At 43.0% G+C, this 19262-nt stretch overlaps 1 protein-coding gene and 1 pseudogene across 2 annotated transcripts in view; one reads left to right on the forward strand and one right to left on the reverse strand.

The window, feature by feature from the left end:
- The window catches only part of LOC146206656 (26S proteasome non-ATPase regulatory subunit 4-like), a 52312-nt gene that overhangs the window by 17354 nt on the left and 15696 nt on the right, over positions 1-19262 (reverse strand). For both annotated transcript variants that reach the window (XM_084591423.1, XM_084591424.1), the window contains exons 3-8: positions 16143-16254; positions 14880-14966; positions 14751-14819; positions 14614-14675; positions 6595-6745; positions 5552-5657 (exon numbers count right to left, since the gene is read on the reverse strand). In XM_084591423.1, coding sequence (XP_084447549.1) covers positions 5552-5657; positions 6595-6745; positions 14614-14675; positions 14751-14819; positions 14880-14966; positions 16143-16254 — 587 coding nt within the window. The remainder of the gene's footprint in view (positions 1-5551; positions 5658-6594; positions 6746-14613; positions 14676-14750; positions 14820-14879; positions 14967-16142; positions 16255-19262) is intronic.
- On the forward strand, positions 853-2464 carry LOC146206657 (uncharacterized; annotated as a pseudogene).

The following is a 19262-nucleotide window of genomic DNA, read 5'->3' on the forward strand; positions in this document are numbered from 1 at the left end:
GAAGCATACATGATTCACTGGTACTGAATGGCTACTGTCAAAATCAATGTAAAAAGGTTACAGTGCACCAAGCAGCTAAAAAATTTTTTTTCTTATCTATTGTACTGTTTACTTAACAGCACCTTCCGGCACATGCCATACCATTGTCAACTAGTAATTGGCAGAGCTTCCAGAATAGTTCATCTTGTAACACATATACTGCACCATTTCTGTGTGGTGTCACTAGTCCAGGAAATTGTTGCTGCCACTTTGCAAACATATCAAGCAAATAAAAAGGTAAACAAATGTTCAGACTTCTTGAGGCATTCATTAGTAATAAGGGAAAATGGGTCAGGTCACAGCATGAACCAGGGTGTCTAGCAAACCACTATTTTAAAAATCCCTAACGAGTGAAGAGGCTCAAAAATGTATGTATCTGCTGATGATAATGAGCATAGACGAATAATTCCCAACAAAAAGCTATTTATTAATCATATCCTCCAATTTAATGGCAGTGTTAATGGCAGGTAAAAATGTCGCAAATTTACTGAAAATTAAAAGTGCACTGATGCCAGACTTGCAGTAGCAAAAATTCTGAAAGAAAGCAGCTGTAGAGTCAATTGAGGGGAGACGCGAGTCTTAGAATGGTCGAAAATGGTCAAAAATCGATATTGAGAAAAACAAAATTTCAGAACGTTTATCCTTTCGAGAACCTGCAATCAAATTATTAACGCTGAATTCGGTCAAAAAATGCGATAAAATCGGCTTTCAGAATGTCGTGGCAGCCACGGAATTCCCCCTGGACCTTTTCATTTAGGAACCAGGGGTACACCTCAGGGCGTGGTGCTCTCTCCCCTGTTATTCAATCTGGCTATGATGCACCTGCCAGCCCAGCTGGGCGCTGTCACCGGTGTGCAGCATGCGCTGTACACTGATGACATCACCCTGTGGGCCACGCAGGGCTCCCTCGGAGACATTGAGGCTAACCTGTAGCAGGCGGCGACCATAGTGGACCATTATGCTCGTTGCTGCAGCCTCCAATGTTCCCTTCAAAAGTCTGAATTTGTGCACATACGCCCATCACCAAAGTGCACAGCCAAAATTGCGTTGTCTCTTGAGACAGGTCCAGTCCTTAAACATGTCGAAGTCCGGATACTGGGGCTCTTCATACATCAACACAGTTGGTTAGAAACGACATTGGCGAAACTGCGTGAGGTGGGGGACCAGATGGGCCGCATGGTACACCGGGTTTCTAATAAGCACGGGGGGTTATGATGCAAGGACGCCTTGCGGCTGGCGCATGCATTTGTAACCAGTCGAATTTTATATTTGACTCAGTACCTCCACCTGCGGAAGCAAGACGAGGATGCACTCGAAGTCATCCTCTGCAAAATTATTAAACGGTCCCTGGACCTCCCTGTGAACACCTCCAACCAGCGTCTCCTGGGGCTGGGTATGGTGAACACATTTTGGGAGCTCCGGGAAGCCCACTTGACAAACCAATATACACGTCTCTCGAAGACATCGTCGGGTCGCCGCCTTCTTGCCCGACTACATATCCAGCACACCACTCTCATGGAAGAGCGCGTACGCATTCCATCCCAGTGAAGATGCGCCCTCCATGTGCGCCCTCTCCCCCAAACATGACCCGTGAGGATCATAATGGCCGGCGCCTGGTGCGGGCGGAAGCCTTGGCTCGTCATTATGGATCGAATCCCGACGTATTTTACGTTGACGCCTGCGGTCCCCACCATGGGGGATGGTATACGGCTGCAGTCGTCCACCAATCCGAACTAGTGAACGGACTTACTTTTCGAGCCCGTAACATAACACATGCGGAGGAGGCCACCATTGCATTAGCTGCAGCTCATCCCACTTCCAAAACAATTATTTCCGACTCCCGGGGGCCTGTCGGAACGTCGAGCAGAGTTGGGTACCGTACCTAGCCTATCACCTTCTCCAAAACAGCATCTACACCGGGGAACCCGCTCACCGGAATATCATTTGGGCTCCTGCCCACATGGGCCTTGAGGGAAATGAGGCAGCTGACGCCGCCACCCGCACGCTCTCTCACCGGGCATTCCCCTCCGACCCCAATGATCAGGAGCTCGAATTCACTCCAGCTTATTCTTTCAAAGATATTGTTTTACTGTATCAATCTGGCCACGGCATTTATCCCTGCCCATGTAAAGGCCTCTCAAAGGCGGAGGAGCGGCTTCTGCTCCGCCTTTATATAAATACTTTGCTGTGCCGGGCAGCTCTCAAACACTTCGACCACTCTTTCTCTCCGCACTGTGCGGAGAAGTCTTCGGACATTTACCACATGGTGTGGGCCTGCCCCTCCAACCCTGCTATCCCCCCTCATCCCAACCTCACCCGGGAGGACTGGGAGGCCACCCTGCTCGGATGCTCTGACCTACAGGCCGAAAAGACCTTGGTTGAGCGTGCCCGGGCTGCGGCCCATGCCGCTGGAGTCCCGTACTAAGGACCCCACTTAGTGCTTGTGAGGACTGGCCTCTTAAGGGCTGGTCCAATCATACCTCCCTGTGAATGCTCTTTTGAGCCAATAAATGTCTTTCACCACCACCACCTCGAAAAGAAAATCAGCCGGGCATTGCAGTCGGCCGATCGCCACCATCTTGGGCTTGGTTAATAATAATAATAATAACAATAATTGGTTCACGGTAAGGGAAAGGCCTGTATCTGTCACACTTGGTTTAAAACTGTTTTCTTTGTGCGCAATTTGCACTATCTCAAAATGGCTTCGCTCAAGATACTAGTGAGGCCTTCCTGAGGCCATGTTTCCTTTCCACACGTTTGTGGGGAACATATCTCCAGAATTGTTTTATAAGAACTTGTAAACTGATTGAGTGTGGTATCACTAACAAACCCCTTACATACGGCTTTCAAGCTTCCAAACAATCCACCGATATTTCTTCATATTTGACTTCCACCTGGCCACTGGCATACCTATTGGATGGAAAATAGCTCTGGACCCTTTTCCTCGTCTTTATTTGAAAAGGCCCCACAGATATGATGCAGGCAGGTTCCTTCTTACTGAAATTAGACAAGGCTAAACACACTTGAAATTCGTTCGCAAAAAGTTCCTGATTATGCTACCATGTTTGGCTTGTGTGTTCAATTTCAAAATGATAACCTGTTAACCCAGAAGGTGCAGCAGTATGCTTTAAGAAGTTCTCTAAAAAGCACGTACAAGTACGCCATCAAGAGGGGTCATGATTAGAATAGCATGCTCCTGTGCCCAGAAAAAAGTTGAGCAATGCTTGATACTTTTTCAAGCAAATGCCACTTGCATCCAGTGCCTAGCTATTTCCCTCATGCAATGAGAGGGAAATGAGAAAGCCCAAGCTATTCTGGCTCCAACAGAAAATATGATAAGCAAAAAAGCAGCTACTGAGTCATGACTGTAAGAAGGTTGCATTAAAATCGGGGGAGGATTAGGGGGTGATGTAATGGGGTCTTATCTGCTGCTTTCCTTGCAGGTCCTTGTTCATGCACTCCACTACTCGCTAATAAATAATCCTGAAGTTAGGGGGTCGACTATACAACATTTTAGCCAATATGAAAATAAATATGGTTGCACATGGTACAAATTCCAGTGAAACACTGATTGACAGTGATCGGTTGATTCTATGGTATAATCCAGTTGTCCATCCAGTGACTACCTGCAAAGTCCACCCTTTCTGTGGCATTGGCAGAGTGAGAACACTTGTGCTTTAAGCTATGCTATGAATCTGTGAAAGCCTGACAGGCTGATTAACAGCTAGTGTACTAGATCTATATCCATAACAGGCCAGTGCTGCACAGTTTCTTATGCTTCGTACTACTGTGATGTCAAGGAACAAAACAAAAATTTCTGAGAGAACTGTAAAATCTATACTGCGGAAATGCAAAAGCCTGAGCGTTGCTGGCGCACACGGTGCATCACATTTGCTCTCATTATCATTATCAACTATATGCACCATCGTTATCATTGTTAATGCCATCATTGTCATTATCACTAATTGCAGCGTCATTGCTACTATCACCCTCATAATAGACAAGAATAATTACGATGTGTGTTTCACGATGCCAGGCGTGGCACAGTTGGTTAAAGCGCTCGGCTGGGGATCCAAGTGCTGGATGCTCAATTCCCAGTGGAGACAGGATTCATTTATTTATTTTTAACTATCATCTTCACGGTAGACAAGGAGAATTATTATGTGTGTTTCACGATCCCAGGTGCAGCGTAGTTGGTTAAAGTGCTCGGCTGGGGATCCAAGGGTGGAGGTTTGATTCATGGTGGAGACCAGATTTTTATTTTTCTGACGACATTAGTTTCGGTTTCAGGTAATGAAATTTGATTGACAGCTATAGTGTGACCGGACGAATGCCAAAAATATGAGCCATTAAAGGCTTTTGCCTTAAAATATTGCTACACTAGTACATAAAATACTGAGATAAGATGATTGGTTTATGGGGTTTAATGTCCCAAAGCGACTCAGGCTATGAGAGACGCCAACTGAAGTAAGACAATGCAAAACATATCCCAGCATTCTTTCTTCAAACAACCTTCATAATGCTTTTCATTGCTCAAGGTGTCCAGATAGAAGGCAGTCATGAGAACTGTTGGTTAGCCTTCTCAATTTCATCACTGAGGCTTTCTGTGACAGGTACAGCTGAACATACCTGTGCTCTGTTAGATGAAGACTATGTTAATGATTCAAACAGAAAAACTAAACCCCATGGAAGCAGCTGTTCTTTCTTATACTATATAGCCTTTCCTTAGAAAATCAAAGCAGTTGATACTAGCCACATATGTAGACTGTACAGATTTTGTCCTCTATAAGAGCCATAATTCTACCACACCTGCACAATCATTTGGTCTGACCCATGCAACTTAACAGCCTATTTAAAACACCAATAAAGCACATATGTATACTTGTTTGTTACTGTAATAAAAAGAAAAAAAAAAGCTTGTTGAGCGAATAGAAATGTTTATCAGGCCCAAAGGCTTCTGTAAGACCAGCCTGTTTTTAATAAGAAGGCTAACATACATGCAAATCCTCCACCACACTTTTCTTCACATCACCCTGTGACAAGAAACACATTTGCACTAACAACTCCAAGAATCTGCGTGGCATATGTATAACACCAGATATGTAGTATTGGTCAGCTTCGCTCTTTTCAAGCAGTATGCCCCACACAGTATGGCATATGGAGTTTCATGTCCCGAGGACTATGAGGGACTTCATAGTGAAGAGCTCTGGACTATAGTTTTGGCCACATGGGGTTCTTTAATATGCACTGGCATTGACTTTAACAACACTGACACACTGCATCTCGCATCTACCAAAATGTGGTAGCCATAGCAGGAATCAAATCAATGTTCTCAAGCTCTGCAGTTGACAACCCTAACCATGAAGCCGAAGCAGCGGGGGGGGGGGGGGGGGGGGGGGGGGGGGGTATGTCAAGCAACAGTACTAACAAAGCATCATCACTGCACTGTCAGCAAGTACGATCATAATGCACTGCAGTTCGCATCAAGCATGTAACCTTGCCAGGAACATACTTCCTGCCCCATCGCCGAAAGATTCCTCAGCAGCACCACTTGCTGTGTTGGTCATTGCCTGCCTGGCATCAGTCTGGCCATATTCCTCCATTGACACACGCAGTGCCTGCCAAATGAAGTACACAAAAAAGCTCTGTACAGTTATAAGTCTCAACGATTGCTGAAGGTAATTCAAGACATAGATCCATATTTCCTAAACAAACTTTTTTAAAGCCAAAATGAGCATGGCTACCCTGAATGCATTAATTTTATTGAATATATACAGGAATTAAATTAACAGACAAGCTGACAAGCACATTCCGATGCGAAAATACTGTAAGCTGCCCCGAAAACAAAGATTAAAAGCATACTTGGAGTCAGTATAACCGAGAAAAAATGTGGACACACATGACCATGCATGCACACACCAACATACATGTGCATACACACATATACTACACTCAAGCATTCGTTTCGGCAAAAATAAAAGAGCAATTTTCTAAGCACAGAATAAACATAAGACAAAGTAAATGGCACTACTAGCTAGATTCAAGAAGATGAGCAGCTAGTAGGCAAAAAATTCCCAGATGATCAAGGAGGGTTATGCACCTTATATGCACAAGCATTATTTTTCTGCAGCATGCTATATTATGGTGTGCCCGTATATGCAAGAAGGCACTGCGTCGGTGCATTAATTTGCCTCCTCTTTTGACTCCCTCCAGTCGCCATGCACGCCGGCTAGTGCACCTGGTTTCCTCTCCACGACATGCTGGGAGAAACAAAAGTGGCCCATGACATGTACATGCACCTCACCGCATCAAGACGTCTATCCCCTTTTGACCAAGCTCTGTGGTCGAGATCCAAGGCTCGATCTTCATCCCTATGAAAGGGGTGGCAGCTTCACACCCGACCAATCAGTGCTCGCTCATGTTTCAAAGAACCAACATAGAGGCTTGCATGTTAAAAAGGGTTGTCCATGCCGAGAAAGAAGAACATATCTCCTATGATTCTGATAATTACAAGCTTGGACTCAAAGGCAAGTGCAGGCCCGTGAAACCACTTACCAAAGCAACTGTTGGGTCATCATCTTCAAAGTCGTAACTGAAGTTGCCGGTGTTGTAGGTGAATGGAGCGCTATCTTCAGCCTGGACTATTGAAGAGTTCGCAAGCACATGCCACAAGACATTGCCTGGTGGTACTGAGACCATGCGGGAGCTGTGAAATGCACAAACAGCACATGCTTACTCCCAGGTAGGCGAAACAATGATTGAATGCAAAGGTGGACTAGTCTTTATGCCTCAAGGGAGGTGTGTCAGCCTGAAGGGCTGCTCAACAGCTTTAAATGAGTCCAGTTACTTACTTGTCAGTTTTCACCATGACAGTGCCCAATCCTTTCCCTCTGATATGTGGTTCTTGAGCAAAACATACGTACTATACACATATTTGTGTGGAAATTGATGTGAAAAACGTTACATAGTGCACTGCCAGTGACTGTATAGGGCTTGGCAAGCTTTTTCTATTGATACAATAATTTTTGTGATGCAGTAATAAAATGCAGAAATAAAGGAACACGAAAATGAAATACTCTGTCATGGTGATATTCATCATGAGCTGAGTATAACTGCAAGGCTACCAGAATTTCACCTTAATTACTTTTACCACTGTACATGCCAATGAAGTGGACATTTAGCTCTGTGACCACTATGCTAATAGTTCAATATAATCATGTGTACATTGGTTTGTTTTTGTATAACAAGTAACAGCTGTTATTTCACTAGCTGCATGCTTCATTAAAATTGCTGAAAACAAGAGGACCTAAAGTGACACTGGTAAGTGAATACGACTGTTCTGGCTCAATCATGCATAATGTTGGGAGTATAAAACTGTACAGTAGATGTTTGAAAAAATTACCACAGAACAATGTATGCATTTTTAACCTTCAAATTCACAAATCAGGAGCCAGACTTGTATTAACACACTGCAAATATAAATGAGCCAATGCAGACAGGTACCAGCATGAACACCGATAGTGGTACATGGCACTAGTGTGCAGTTACTTTGATAGATACATGCAAGAAAGATATATTATAGGCTATAAAATACAGGACTCATCCTGTCTTTCTCTATGTTTCTCTAAAAAACAAAAGTAGCCAAGCAGCACTTTTGCAGTACAACGCTCAGCAATTTTATCAAGCACTTGCCCCGGAAATTGTGGCGTTATATCAGTCACAAAGACAGCCCCCCAAAACCATTGTCAGCGACCGAAGAAAAGAAACAAACGGAAGCGTCTAACATGTTCTTCTGTTCCGCATTTACACCTGATAATGGCATCACGCATGATTTCAGGCCAGAGAATATGGAGTAAAATTATGCTCTGGGCACGTTATAACCGAAGCAGGAGTGTTCTCGCTACCATTAAATTTAGATGATAAAAAGTGCAGTGGCCCAGAAGAAATTCCAAATTGCTTTCTGAGACTTTATGCAGAACCTATAAGTAAGTACTTATGCTTACTTTACAATAAATCAGTTTGCGAACAATGCCTCCCAGCTGAATAGAAAATAGCGAAAATCGTGCCAGTTTAAAGTCGGGCGATTCGTCATGCCAGTCAAACTATAGGCTGATTTCTCTGGCATGTACTTGTTCTAAAATCTTAGAACATATAATTTTAAAATCCATCACAGAGTTCGTTGAAAAAGACATCCTCCATCCCTACCAACATGGCTTCAGGAGAGGTCTGTCTACCATTACCCAACTTGATGAGATCCTGCATGATTTCGCTAAGACAATTAAAGGACCAAACACAAATAGACATAATTTATATAGACTTTTCTAAGGCCTTTGATCGTGTCTGTCATGCAAAACTGCTATTAAAACTTGAACACATTTTAAGGGATTGGCCAACTGTTCAATGGATAAGCTGTTATTTATCTGATCGGCACCATTTTGTTCAGTACGGTGCCCACACTTCCCAAATTGCATCAGTCCTTTCGAGTGTACCTCAGGGCTTCGTTTTAGCCCCTATCCTGTTCCTTCTGTTTACAAACAACAATACTAGCAATGTGGAATCTACGATTAGGTTATTCGCAGACGGCTGTGTCCTGTATAGAGAAGTGCAAAAGCGTCAGGATCAAATTGCTCTTAACAAAGATTTTAATTTGATAGTCCAATGGTGCACAAAGTGGCAAATGGCTGTCAACCTTAATAAAAAAGTATGAATGCTAATTACAAAAAAGAAATTCAAGCTTTGTTTTTCGTACAGTTGCATCCTGAACACTGTCACTGAGTATAAGTATTTGGGCATTGTGATATCATCAGAACTGGGATGGGCGGCTCATGTGGACCATGTGGCAAACAAAGCGATGCGAAAGCTAAGTTCCTGAAAAGGATCCTGCGCTATTCTACGAAGGAAGCCAAGCTTTTGGCTTATGTGATGATTACACGCCCAACAGTTGAATATGCGAACGTGGTGTGGTTTCTGTTCACCCAAAATCAAATATCTACGCTCGAAGCTGTTAAGCGAAAGCCGCATATTTTATCTGTAACAGATATAGGCGAACCGACTCACCGACGCAAATGCTGGCCGAGATCAGTCTTCATACATTAACTAGCCGTGCGGTGCTACAACGTCTCAAATTTCTGTATCTCATCCTGCATAACAAGATTAAAGCAAATCCTGACACCTACATTTCTTTAAATACTTCTAGAGAAACCTCAGATAAGCATCAATTCACACTCCAAGAATACTGAAATTTGTGCTAATATAACACATACAGTTCCTCGTATTTCCCGCGAGCTGTGAGGGACTGGAACTCTTTAGATCAGACAGCGGTCTCACAGTCCACTATCAACAAATTTGTTAAACTTGATAGCAAATCTGTGCTGTCAACAAATAGGAAGTGATTTCATCATTAATCTGCCTTTCTTTTACTTTGCATGTATAATGCGAATCTGTGATACGTCAACCTGTGAATGACAGTATCTTTTGTTTTTGTAGTTAATGCATTTGCCTTTCTTACTTTTGTTGCAGAAGTTTTCAGTTGCTCTTTTCTACATATGCATGAATGCCTGTATGAGCAAATGTCTGCAAGCCCTTGTTGTAATCCACTCCTGTAAAAATCCCTGATCGGGATTGACAGTGTCTCAAAATAAAATAAATAAAAATAAATTTTAAAAAATGTGTTTGTCCTCATGTGCTAGTCTTTTTAATTAAAAATGACACACCAACTAGCCCAGCTTTGTGCCTTGACAACTGTTTATGCAATTTGAATGTCATTTACATTAGGTACATGTACACGTAAGCACTCTTGGCAGAAAAAGATATTGTGAAACAAGAACAGCATACAGAAATGGTATGACAAGTACAGATACTGACTTGCATGTCTCTTTTCCTAAATGCCTGTCCATCCCATCATTGTGCAACCTGTTCTTGCTATGCTGCACCTTTATTCAACTGAGACACAAACAGTGCAGCATCATGAACTTTCAAAACTCTGTTGCACAAGCAAATTACGAAGTAATCACGGAAAGAAAAGGACAACGGTGATCACTCTAGGCAATAGACATAGGTCAGCTGGTGTATTAACGTAATAACACAGTGTGGAAAATGATGACATAGCTCTGCCATCTGTTGAGTGCGAAATACTGGCACTGCCTAAAAGATATGAAGTGTCAGCAGTGCCAAAGCTTTCCCTTCAATTTTTTTTTGCCACTGTTTGCATGGATGGATAGCCAGAAAACATGTGCAAGTGCACGCGCGCGTGTGCGCGTGTGCGTGCGTGCATGTGTGTGTGCGCACATGTGTGTGTGTGTGTGTGCGCGTGTGTACGTGTGTGTGTGGAAAGGGGAGGGGGGGTGATCTGCATGCCATATATGCATATTATGAAATGCATGCAAACTTGCCCGCTTCATTTTTGGTTGCCATCAACTCAAAATAATGGCACACAATGTTTTGCGTAGAACAATGAAAAAAAAAAAAAATGATTGAATTTAAAAAAAAAAAGTCTGCTCATTGGAAGCCACTGGTGACTTCTGAAGTCATTACTGCAATCTCTCGATCAGTTGACGTGTCTTACTATTTCGCTCCTTTAAGTGAGTATCAGCAAGGCAACGAACTATGGACAATGACATTGCAGTTGCACACATAGCCCTGCATGCACTGGCCTTAACTGAAAAGATGCGATCAAGTTTGCTAGTGTCCTTCAGTAACGGAGTAAACAGATTGAGTGCAGTGCAGAAAGTGGTCCACAAATGATTTATGCCTACCTTCTGTGGCTCGACAAAACCAGCACTGCGTGCAAAAGAGGCTTACCTCACCAATGTAATGAAATGTTAACAGTAAAGAGTAGAGGACGTTAAAGAAAACCAATGGAGTAACGACATATTCAAATTAAAGGCATAATGGAGTCAGGAAGCCCAACTAAAGTTTGATCATGAACATGAAGCTAGACCAGGCTTGAACCACCAAATATACCCTTGACCTGGTGGCCATTAGTGGGGGGCACTACAGGAAAAAATCATATTTAACTTTTCTTTTTAACATCATTTCTTTCATTCTCGCTTTATCCTTAAGCTGCAGCCACGAATAGAGTACCATACTGTTGGTCTTTGTGCTGAAGCTACCCTTTTTGCTATGCCCTTTGCTCAGTGGCACCTTCATGGATCACTGCCTTGTTGCGGCGGAAGGGCTTGCGAAACTCGATGAAGTCGTGAGCTCTGCTGTGTAGGGCCACCCAAAATAGACAGGTCACGGCAGAGAGTTCTGACAAAATGTGATTCACTGGAGAAGGTAATGGCAACCCACTCCAGTATTTCCTGCCAAGAAAACCCTATGACCAGTCACAATAGCATTAATGATATGGCGCCGGAGGATGAGCCCCCCAGGTTGGAAGGCATCCCACATGTTACTGGGGATGAACAAAGGGGCGATTTCTAGTAGCTCCAGGACGAATAAAGTGGCTGGGCTAAAGCCGAAAGGACGCTCAGTTGTGGATGTGTCGGGAAGTGACCAGAAAGTCCGATGTTGCGAGGAGATATATCACATAGCAACATGAATGTAAGATCTATGACGCAAGGTAAACTGGATGTCGTCAAGCGAGAAATGGACAGATTGAACATTGATATCTTGGGTATCAGCGAGCTCAAGTGGACCGGAATGGGAGAATTTAATTCCGGCGACCATTATGTCTTTTATTGTGGGCACGAATCCAGGAGAAGGAATGGGGTCGCTCTCATAGTAAACAGAAGAATGGGCAAAGCAGTGCTAGGGTACAACCCCAAAAACGACCGAATGATTTCACTTCGGATCAAAGGTCACCCTTTCAACATAACAGTTATCCAAGTCTATGCACCAACCACTACCTCTGAAGAAGCTGACGTTGAGAGATTTTATGCTGACCTGCAATGCCTTTTAGACCACACTACATCATCAGACGTCCTTTTTCTCATAGGAGACTGGAATGCTAAGGTGGGGAGTGAAGAAATATCCGGAATTACAGGCAAGTTCGGTCCTTGTGAGCCAAATGAAGCTGGGCAGAGGCTAGTAGAGTTTTGTTAAGAAAACAACCTGACCATAGCGAATACTCATTTTCAACAACACAAGAGGCGCCTGTACACATGGACTTCACCAGACGGTCTGTACAGGAATCAGATTGATTATATTCTTTGCCGGCAGAGATGGAGAAGCACTATACAAGCAGTAAAAACAAGGCCTGGGGCCGATTGTGGCACCAATCATCAGCTTCTTGTTGCCAAATTTAAGCTTCGATTGAGGAAAACGCAGAAAACTAGAAGGCTTTTCAGGTATGATCTGGATCAAATTCCATCAGAACATGCTGTGGAAGTGAGGAATCGATTTCAAGAATTAGATCTAGAAGACAAAGAGCCTGAAGAGATGTGGACTGATGTTCGTGATATAATACAAGAAGTTGCTACTAAGGTAGTTCCAAAGCAAAAGAAATGCAAGAAAGCAAACTGGTTATCTGCAGAGGCTTTGCAAATAGTTGAGGAAAGGAGGATGGCAAAAGTTATGGGGGAAAGAGAAAGATACAAGGTTCTCAATGCGGATGTTCAGAAAATAGCAAGAAGAGATAAGAATGCCTTCCTGAACATACAGTGCCAAGCAGTTGAGGACAACAGCCAATTGAGGAACACAAGAGCTCTGTATAAGACAATCAAAGATATCAAAGGAAGCTTCTGTGCTAAGCTGGGCGTGATAAAGGACAAACGAGGCAGGGACCTCACTGAAGCCTCAGAGATAAAGAAGAGGTGGCAGGAATACACAGAAGAACTGTACAAGAAGGACCTGGATGTGCAGACCCAACATAAGACGGTTGTGATTACTGATCTCGAGCCGGGCATCCTGAAGAGTGAAGTTGAATGGGCCTTAGCCAGCCTTGCTAAGAACAAAGCTAGCGGCATTGATGGCATTCCAGCTGAGTTGCTTCAAAACCTCAACCATGACGACACTGTTAACATTCTGTATACATTATGTCAGCAAATTTGGACAACCCTGCAGTGGCCACAGGATTGGAGGAGGTCAGTTTACATCTTCATTCCAAAGAAAGGCAGTGCCAAAGATTGTTCCAACTAGATGAGTCTTGAGCTGGAGTGAAGATTGCTGGAAAACGTATCAACAACCTTAGATATGCGGATGATACCACTTTAATGGCAGAAAGTGAAGTGGAAATCAAGAGACTTCTGATGTGCGTACAAGAAGAGAGTGAGAAGTTTGGGCAAATTGAACATTAAAAAGACCAAGATCATGGCGTCTTGCCCTATCAAGTCCTGGAGCATCAATGGACAAGAAGTGGAAGCTGTGACAGATTTTCTCTTCTTGGGCTCCAAGTTTACCCCGGATGGAGACTGCAGCCATGAAATTAGGAGACGCCTGCTTCTGGGAAAGAGAGCCATGGCTAGCCTTGACCGCCTAGTAAAGAGCAGAGACATTACACTGCCAACCAAGATCCGTATAACTCGTGCTATGGTCTTTCCAGTTGTGATGTATGGATGCGAGAGTTGGACTGTGAAGAAGGCTGACCGCCAAAGAATTGACGCATTTGAATTGAGGTGCTGGCGGAGACTCTTGAGAGTTCCTTGGATGGCCAGAAGATCAAATCAGTCAATATTGTCGACCATAAACCTTGACTGCTCATTGGAGGGTCAATTTCTAAAGTTAAAGCTCAGCTACTTTGGTCATCTGATGAGAAGAGAGGAGTCGCTGGAGAAATATTTGATGTTGGGAAAGGTTGAGGGTCACCGAAGAAGGAGTAGGCAGCAAACGCAATGGTTAGATGGCATCCTCGAGACGCTGCAGATGAAGTTATGTGAGAAGATAGTGAGAGACCGGGAAGCATGGCGTGATATGGTCCATAGGGTCACGAAGAGTTGGACACGACTGAACGACTGAACTGAACTGATTGCTCAGTGGGGGGCGTACTACTTCTCTGCTATGCCAAAGAAGCACGTTCACCTCCTGCCACATACATTGCACACTCTTCATTTTCATCATGATTAGGATTAGGGAACCAGGTGTGCAACACATTCTGTGTTAACAAAATGACCGGACGGTTTAGCTTGGGGCTAATCACAAATATGGTGTGTTAGTACAGTTAGCCCTGTTTTTGCATGATTTACCTTGACTTTCCATGGTTTTGCATGATTTGAACTGGCTTACCTCAGTTGACAGATCATATGGTGTGTGCCGTCGAAGTTGGAAGGGGCGACACACACCCACAGCTGTCTGACTCACAGTTTGAAAGGTTTCGGTGGGTCTATCTCAAAAGAGTAGCCCAAGTTGGGAGCTCCTGAAAATTCAGCCATGACGTGTGGCGTCGCACAAACCGCCAACCAATCAGCACCTTGTCACCTGCCAACTACTCGAGTTTGCTCGAGGCACGCTCATAATTCACAATGTGACCATGCCAGTTTTTTTACTGAATGGGAACCTTAACAACCTTGCGTTAAAGTTTGCATTCAAGCTTCATGCATAAATGATAACAACTAAAGAGTCAAACTACAAACTGTAACAGCCCCTGCTAGCGTGCTCTGCCCTTAATACAGCATGTGCTTTTATGGCAACACTTACCCACCATCACCTCCTTCATTTAGGATGCTGAGAAAGGATGTTAGAGACCCATTATTGAAGACCTAGAGGCAAAAATGAGAACCGCTACAAATGCAATTTCACACACCATAACAGCAAGCAAACAAAACACTACTCACGTCATCTCCAAAATTCACAATGTCCACTTTCACCTTTTCTTTCTTCAGTCTTTTTGCAAGGCACGCAAGCTAAAAGAAGAAACATCAGGAGTAGGGGTTCACAAACCAGAGACTAAGCTGCACACAAACCTCTTCCTCATCTGATGTGACAGGGCTGCCTACAAAAACGACAATCCGCATCTTGTAGAACTTGTCTGGACGGTTGCGGAGCACCAGCTGGAAATAAATAGACAAGTGTGAGGTTGGGCTAGTTGGTTCGTCACTCAAAAATTAGCATAACAAAATGTTCCAAAAGAGGCAGACAATAGGAGCACTCCTAACAACTGGAGATTCACCGTGCAGTGTAATAAATAGGCGGTATTAAAAACATGTCACTGCAATGATAAAGGCTGCGTGGAAAGAGCAGCTAAAAAAGCAACTGCAAGGTCATGGTGCCTGACCGGCTGGCTGTGATAAGTACCTCTCTAGCAAGGTGACAGAAGGTGCAATGACACAACTGGTGCCATTTTTCTTGATTGTGGATTTTGCATGAGTGCTCACCCTTGTTTTTTAAGCTTGGCTGCGTGTAACAAACAAAATAAAAGCGACTGCACTTATGGTGTGAAATTATGGAATCAACCAGTTTTCCAACTATGCAGTAAGGGTATGGACGCCCACCATGATGGCTCTGTGGTTAGCACACTTGAACGTTGACGTTAAAATTTCCCAGCTGCAGTAGATGTGTTTCGGCGAAGGTAAAATTTAAAGTGATGGTGTACTGTCTCGTGCACTGCTAAAGAAGCACCCCAGGAGCTTTCCACTATGGTATGTGTCTCGCACAGCTGATGTCGCCTTGGGTTGTGAAAACCCATATGCCTAGCTACCATATCATTACAGACATTAAAAGGCAGTATTTTTCTAATTTTCCTCTTGTTCCCAACTGATTCCTCTATATCTGGCAGCCATATGTGGCATATTCGATCCCAATGCGAATCGATTTTAAACCTCACCGTATTGATATGGCTTCAATTCAGATTCTTTTTATGAGCAACGTTGCATTTTCAATATCGCAAAAAACAAAGACTATAGCAAAAAACAGACACAAGAGCGTTTACTTCTAACTGACCAGTTGGAAGTAAATGCTAGTTTGCCTGTCTTTTGCTATTGTTCTTGTTTTTTTGCACTTTCACCATCAACAAGGATAATTTTGATGACCTTGGGTTTTGGAATGGCACATATGTGGCAATGTGGTGCTGTTTCTTAGCTCATCTTGGTGTTAATGTTAACACTCTGTCCACATCAGCTCATCTTACAAGCAACATATTATCCAAGTATTATAAAAACTGTTATTCTTGAACATGGCTACCAATGTTTTGTGCATAGTCAAAAAAGAAGAAGAAGAAAGCAACGTACGCGAGCAGTGCGGAGAGCAGTTACAAAATCGATGCACCCTTTTGGCTTGATCTCATTAAGCTTTGAAACGAGGTGTCTTACATCAGTTGTAAGTGTGGCCAAAATTTCAATCCTGTGAAGAAAAAACAAACAAAAAATCAGAACAAAGTTGAATGATTGACTGGGCTGGCCAACTTTGGCATGAACACACACACATATACGCACGCGTGTCTCATTATGAACAGCGGTAAGTTGTATGCGCCTTGCACACTGAATATTTACGAAGAGCGCCAGAAAAATGCAGTCAACTTTTTAATATCGGCAAACGAAACCGACTCGGTGCTATTGAGAGTCAGAAGCCTGGCCTGCAGTAATTTTTTCATCCTACAAATATAGCTAATTATTTAATTAGAACTAACCTATTAAATACTTTTAAAAAATTCAAAATTTTAATATGAGTGTTTCTTGGCCACCTAGACATCTCACCAGAGGATAGGGGTGTGAGAATATTCATAACATTGAACTGTTTGGAAATAGCATTCCTGGGCAATAAGAACCTTTAAATGGGTCTGAATTGTCATTTTAACTGGAATGAAATGGACTAAATTGGAACCAATTGCGCTAGGATTGTCCACTTAAAAGGTCCAACTGGACATGGCTTGCAGTTGGTTCTGCCATTCTGCTTAGAAGCTAAAATTAAATTTCCTCGAGTGCAATCTGCATATTACTTCTTTACAAACATACAGCAGCAAACTAATCAGGTTCTTGCAAAGAAGATATAAGTAGCTTAATCTCCTAAGCTGCTTTAGTCATTTCTACAATCACTGCAGTCATAATTAAAAACAAGACCTTCGCTTGATGATCAAGCATACCCTGTTCCCAAATGGAGTATATAAGCCTAAAGAAAATTTATTTCGATGCACAACAATTGGAGTTGTGTCACTTTTTCAGGCCATTGAATGCGACATTCCAAACCTACTTGGAGTTGTAACTTGCAGTAGGAGCCAACAGTTTTTGTAGGCTCCCAATGAGGCAACATTCCAAATACACAACTGGAACCAATCTGACATTTCAGTTGGTTTCATTTGTATGTAACTGAATCCAAATGGAATGTCAGAATGTGTATTATTACCCAATGGAAATGTTCCAAGTGAAGGTCAATCCAATTGGAACATATTCTACTGATCCTGGCATCCCAATTGGTCACAAAAGCCCAATTGGGAATATTCTAATTGGAAACCCCAATGGGACTCAAGGTTTCTTTTTTTCACCTGGGTTTGTGCTCAGGTAAAGGTGAAATCTGGGAAACTTGGTACACACTCATATTGCACAACAGTTAGTGCACCAATTAAGAATAGGAAGGGATGGAACAGAGAAACTGACTATCAACAAGCATTGATAGTCAGAACTTCTCTGTCCCGTCCTATTCTTGGATGTGCTGCTGAGCATTCAGTATTGAATTCAATTAGCACCACATGTTTTCGCTATTCAAACTTTCTAACCTAGCAATGTTCATAAAATGAATTTCTAGTTCGTAGACTGGCGGTGAAAAATTGTTGCTTTTCAGAACAACAGTGTCTTTTACATAGTTTAGTTTATGGTGTTTAACATCCCAAAGCGACTCAGGCTATGAGCGATACTATGTCTTGCACTTGTCACGCGAGTTAACTTGCTGTTGACAGGGACGGTTTAAGACAATGGGGGCCATAGGGCTAATGCACCTCTCTTGGCAACCACTTCCCACTTCCATGCTGCAGAAAGCACTATGGCCTCTGTGCTATGTGAGTGTTTGGCCATTGCCAAACACTCACACTGTGCAGCGGGAAGCAAGAGGCAGCGGTAGCAAGAAGTGGTGGTGGTCGTGACAAATGATTCTTTTCCCCATGCCGCTGTGCCACTGATTGGTCAGCATGGATCACGTGGTGTGCCACTGCCCACTTTCGCCATCAAGCATCAAGACTCCAAACAGTCACAGCGTGGACACCTTTCACCACAGTGCGTGTGCGGAGATTGCTGTATTTTGCGTTTGGGTTTTGTTTCTCGGGGTTTTTTTTTTCCTGTAAGAAGTACTTAGCGGCAGAATGCCAGGCTACAGCGCCTTCGGCTGCAGCAACCTGCATGAGTCCGGAAAGATTTTTAAGGTGAAAGCCTTTACAGGCTAGCTCGTTTAGCGAAAATGTGTGCACGTGATCTGTGCGTCGCATCTATGCAGGTGTCGCTCGCAAACAGCGGACGTGTGAGGAGGGAGAATAAGAATGAAAACGATTGATGATGATAGGTAATGAATAAAGGTTATAAATAGGCATTGATATAGTTAATATGACTAATGCTAATGGTTATGCTGATTAATAATGACTTGTAATGACCACAACTGATTGGAAATGAGTAAAATGCTTAACTACAAATTGCAATTACTACATTAACTAAGAATGACTCATCATGACTACGAAACGACCAATATATAAAACGACGACTTGAAATGACCGCAACTGATTGGAAATGAGTAAAAATGCTTAGCTATGAGTGGTAATGATAATGACTAGGCATGACTTATCACAGCTATGAAAGGATCAATATGTCAAACAACGACTTGAATGGCCACGATTGACCGGAAACGAGGAAAACTTAGTGATGAGTGATAATGATATGACTAGGTATGACTCATTATGACTGCTAATGACTACAAAACGACCATATATGACAAGCGATGACTTGTAATGATTGCAACTTATTTAAAATGAGTCAAAATGCTCAGCTATAAGTGGTAATGACTACAGTGACCAGGAATGACTCATCATAACTGTGAAACGACTAATATGTAAAACGACGACTTCAATGGTCGCAACTGACTGGAAACGAGTAACAATGCTTAGCGAAGAGTGATAATGATTCATGATAATGATTTTGGTTGTGTCAATAAAGATGTTTAAAAAGCAAGTACGAGTGAGCGTGTGTCATAGTGTGCGCGCGCATGTGTGACGACGTACAGTTAGTTGGCATCTGCATCGCCATAGAGAATCATTCATTCAATGTAATCATTTATGGTGGTAATCGTGGAAGGCAATTAAGTGCTAGTGATTACAATAACAAAAATCACAACAGAATAGCAAGGTTTCAGATTAATTGATAGAGCTCTTTGGC

Source organism: Amblyomma maculatum, chromosome 1, assembly GCF_055883805.1.
Source record: "Amblyomma maculatum isolate TAMU_Amacu chromosome 1, ASM5588380v1, whole genome shotgun sequence".
Lineage (NCBI taxonomy): Eukaryota > Metazoa > Arthropoda > Arachnida > Ixodida > Ixodidae > Amblyomma > Amblyomma maculatum.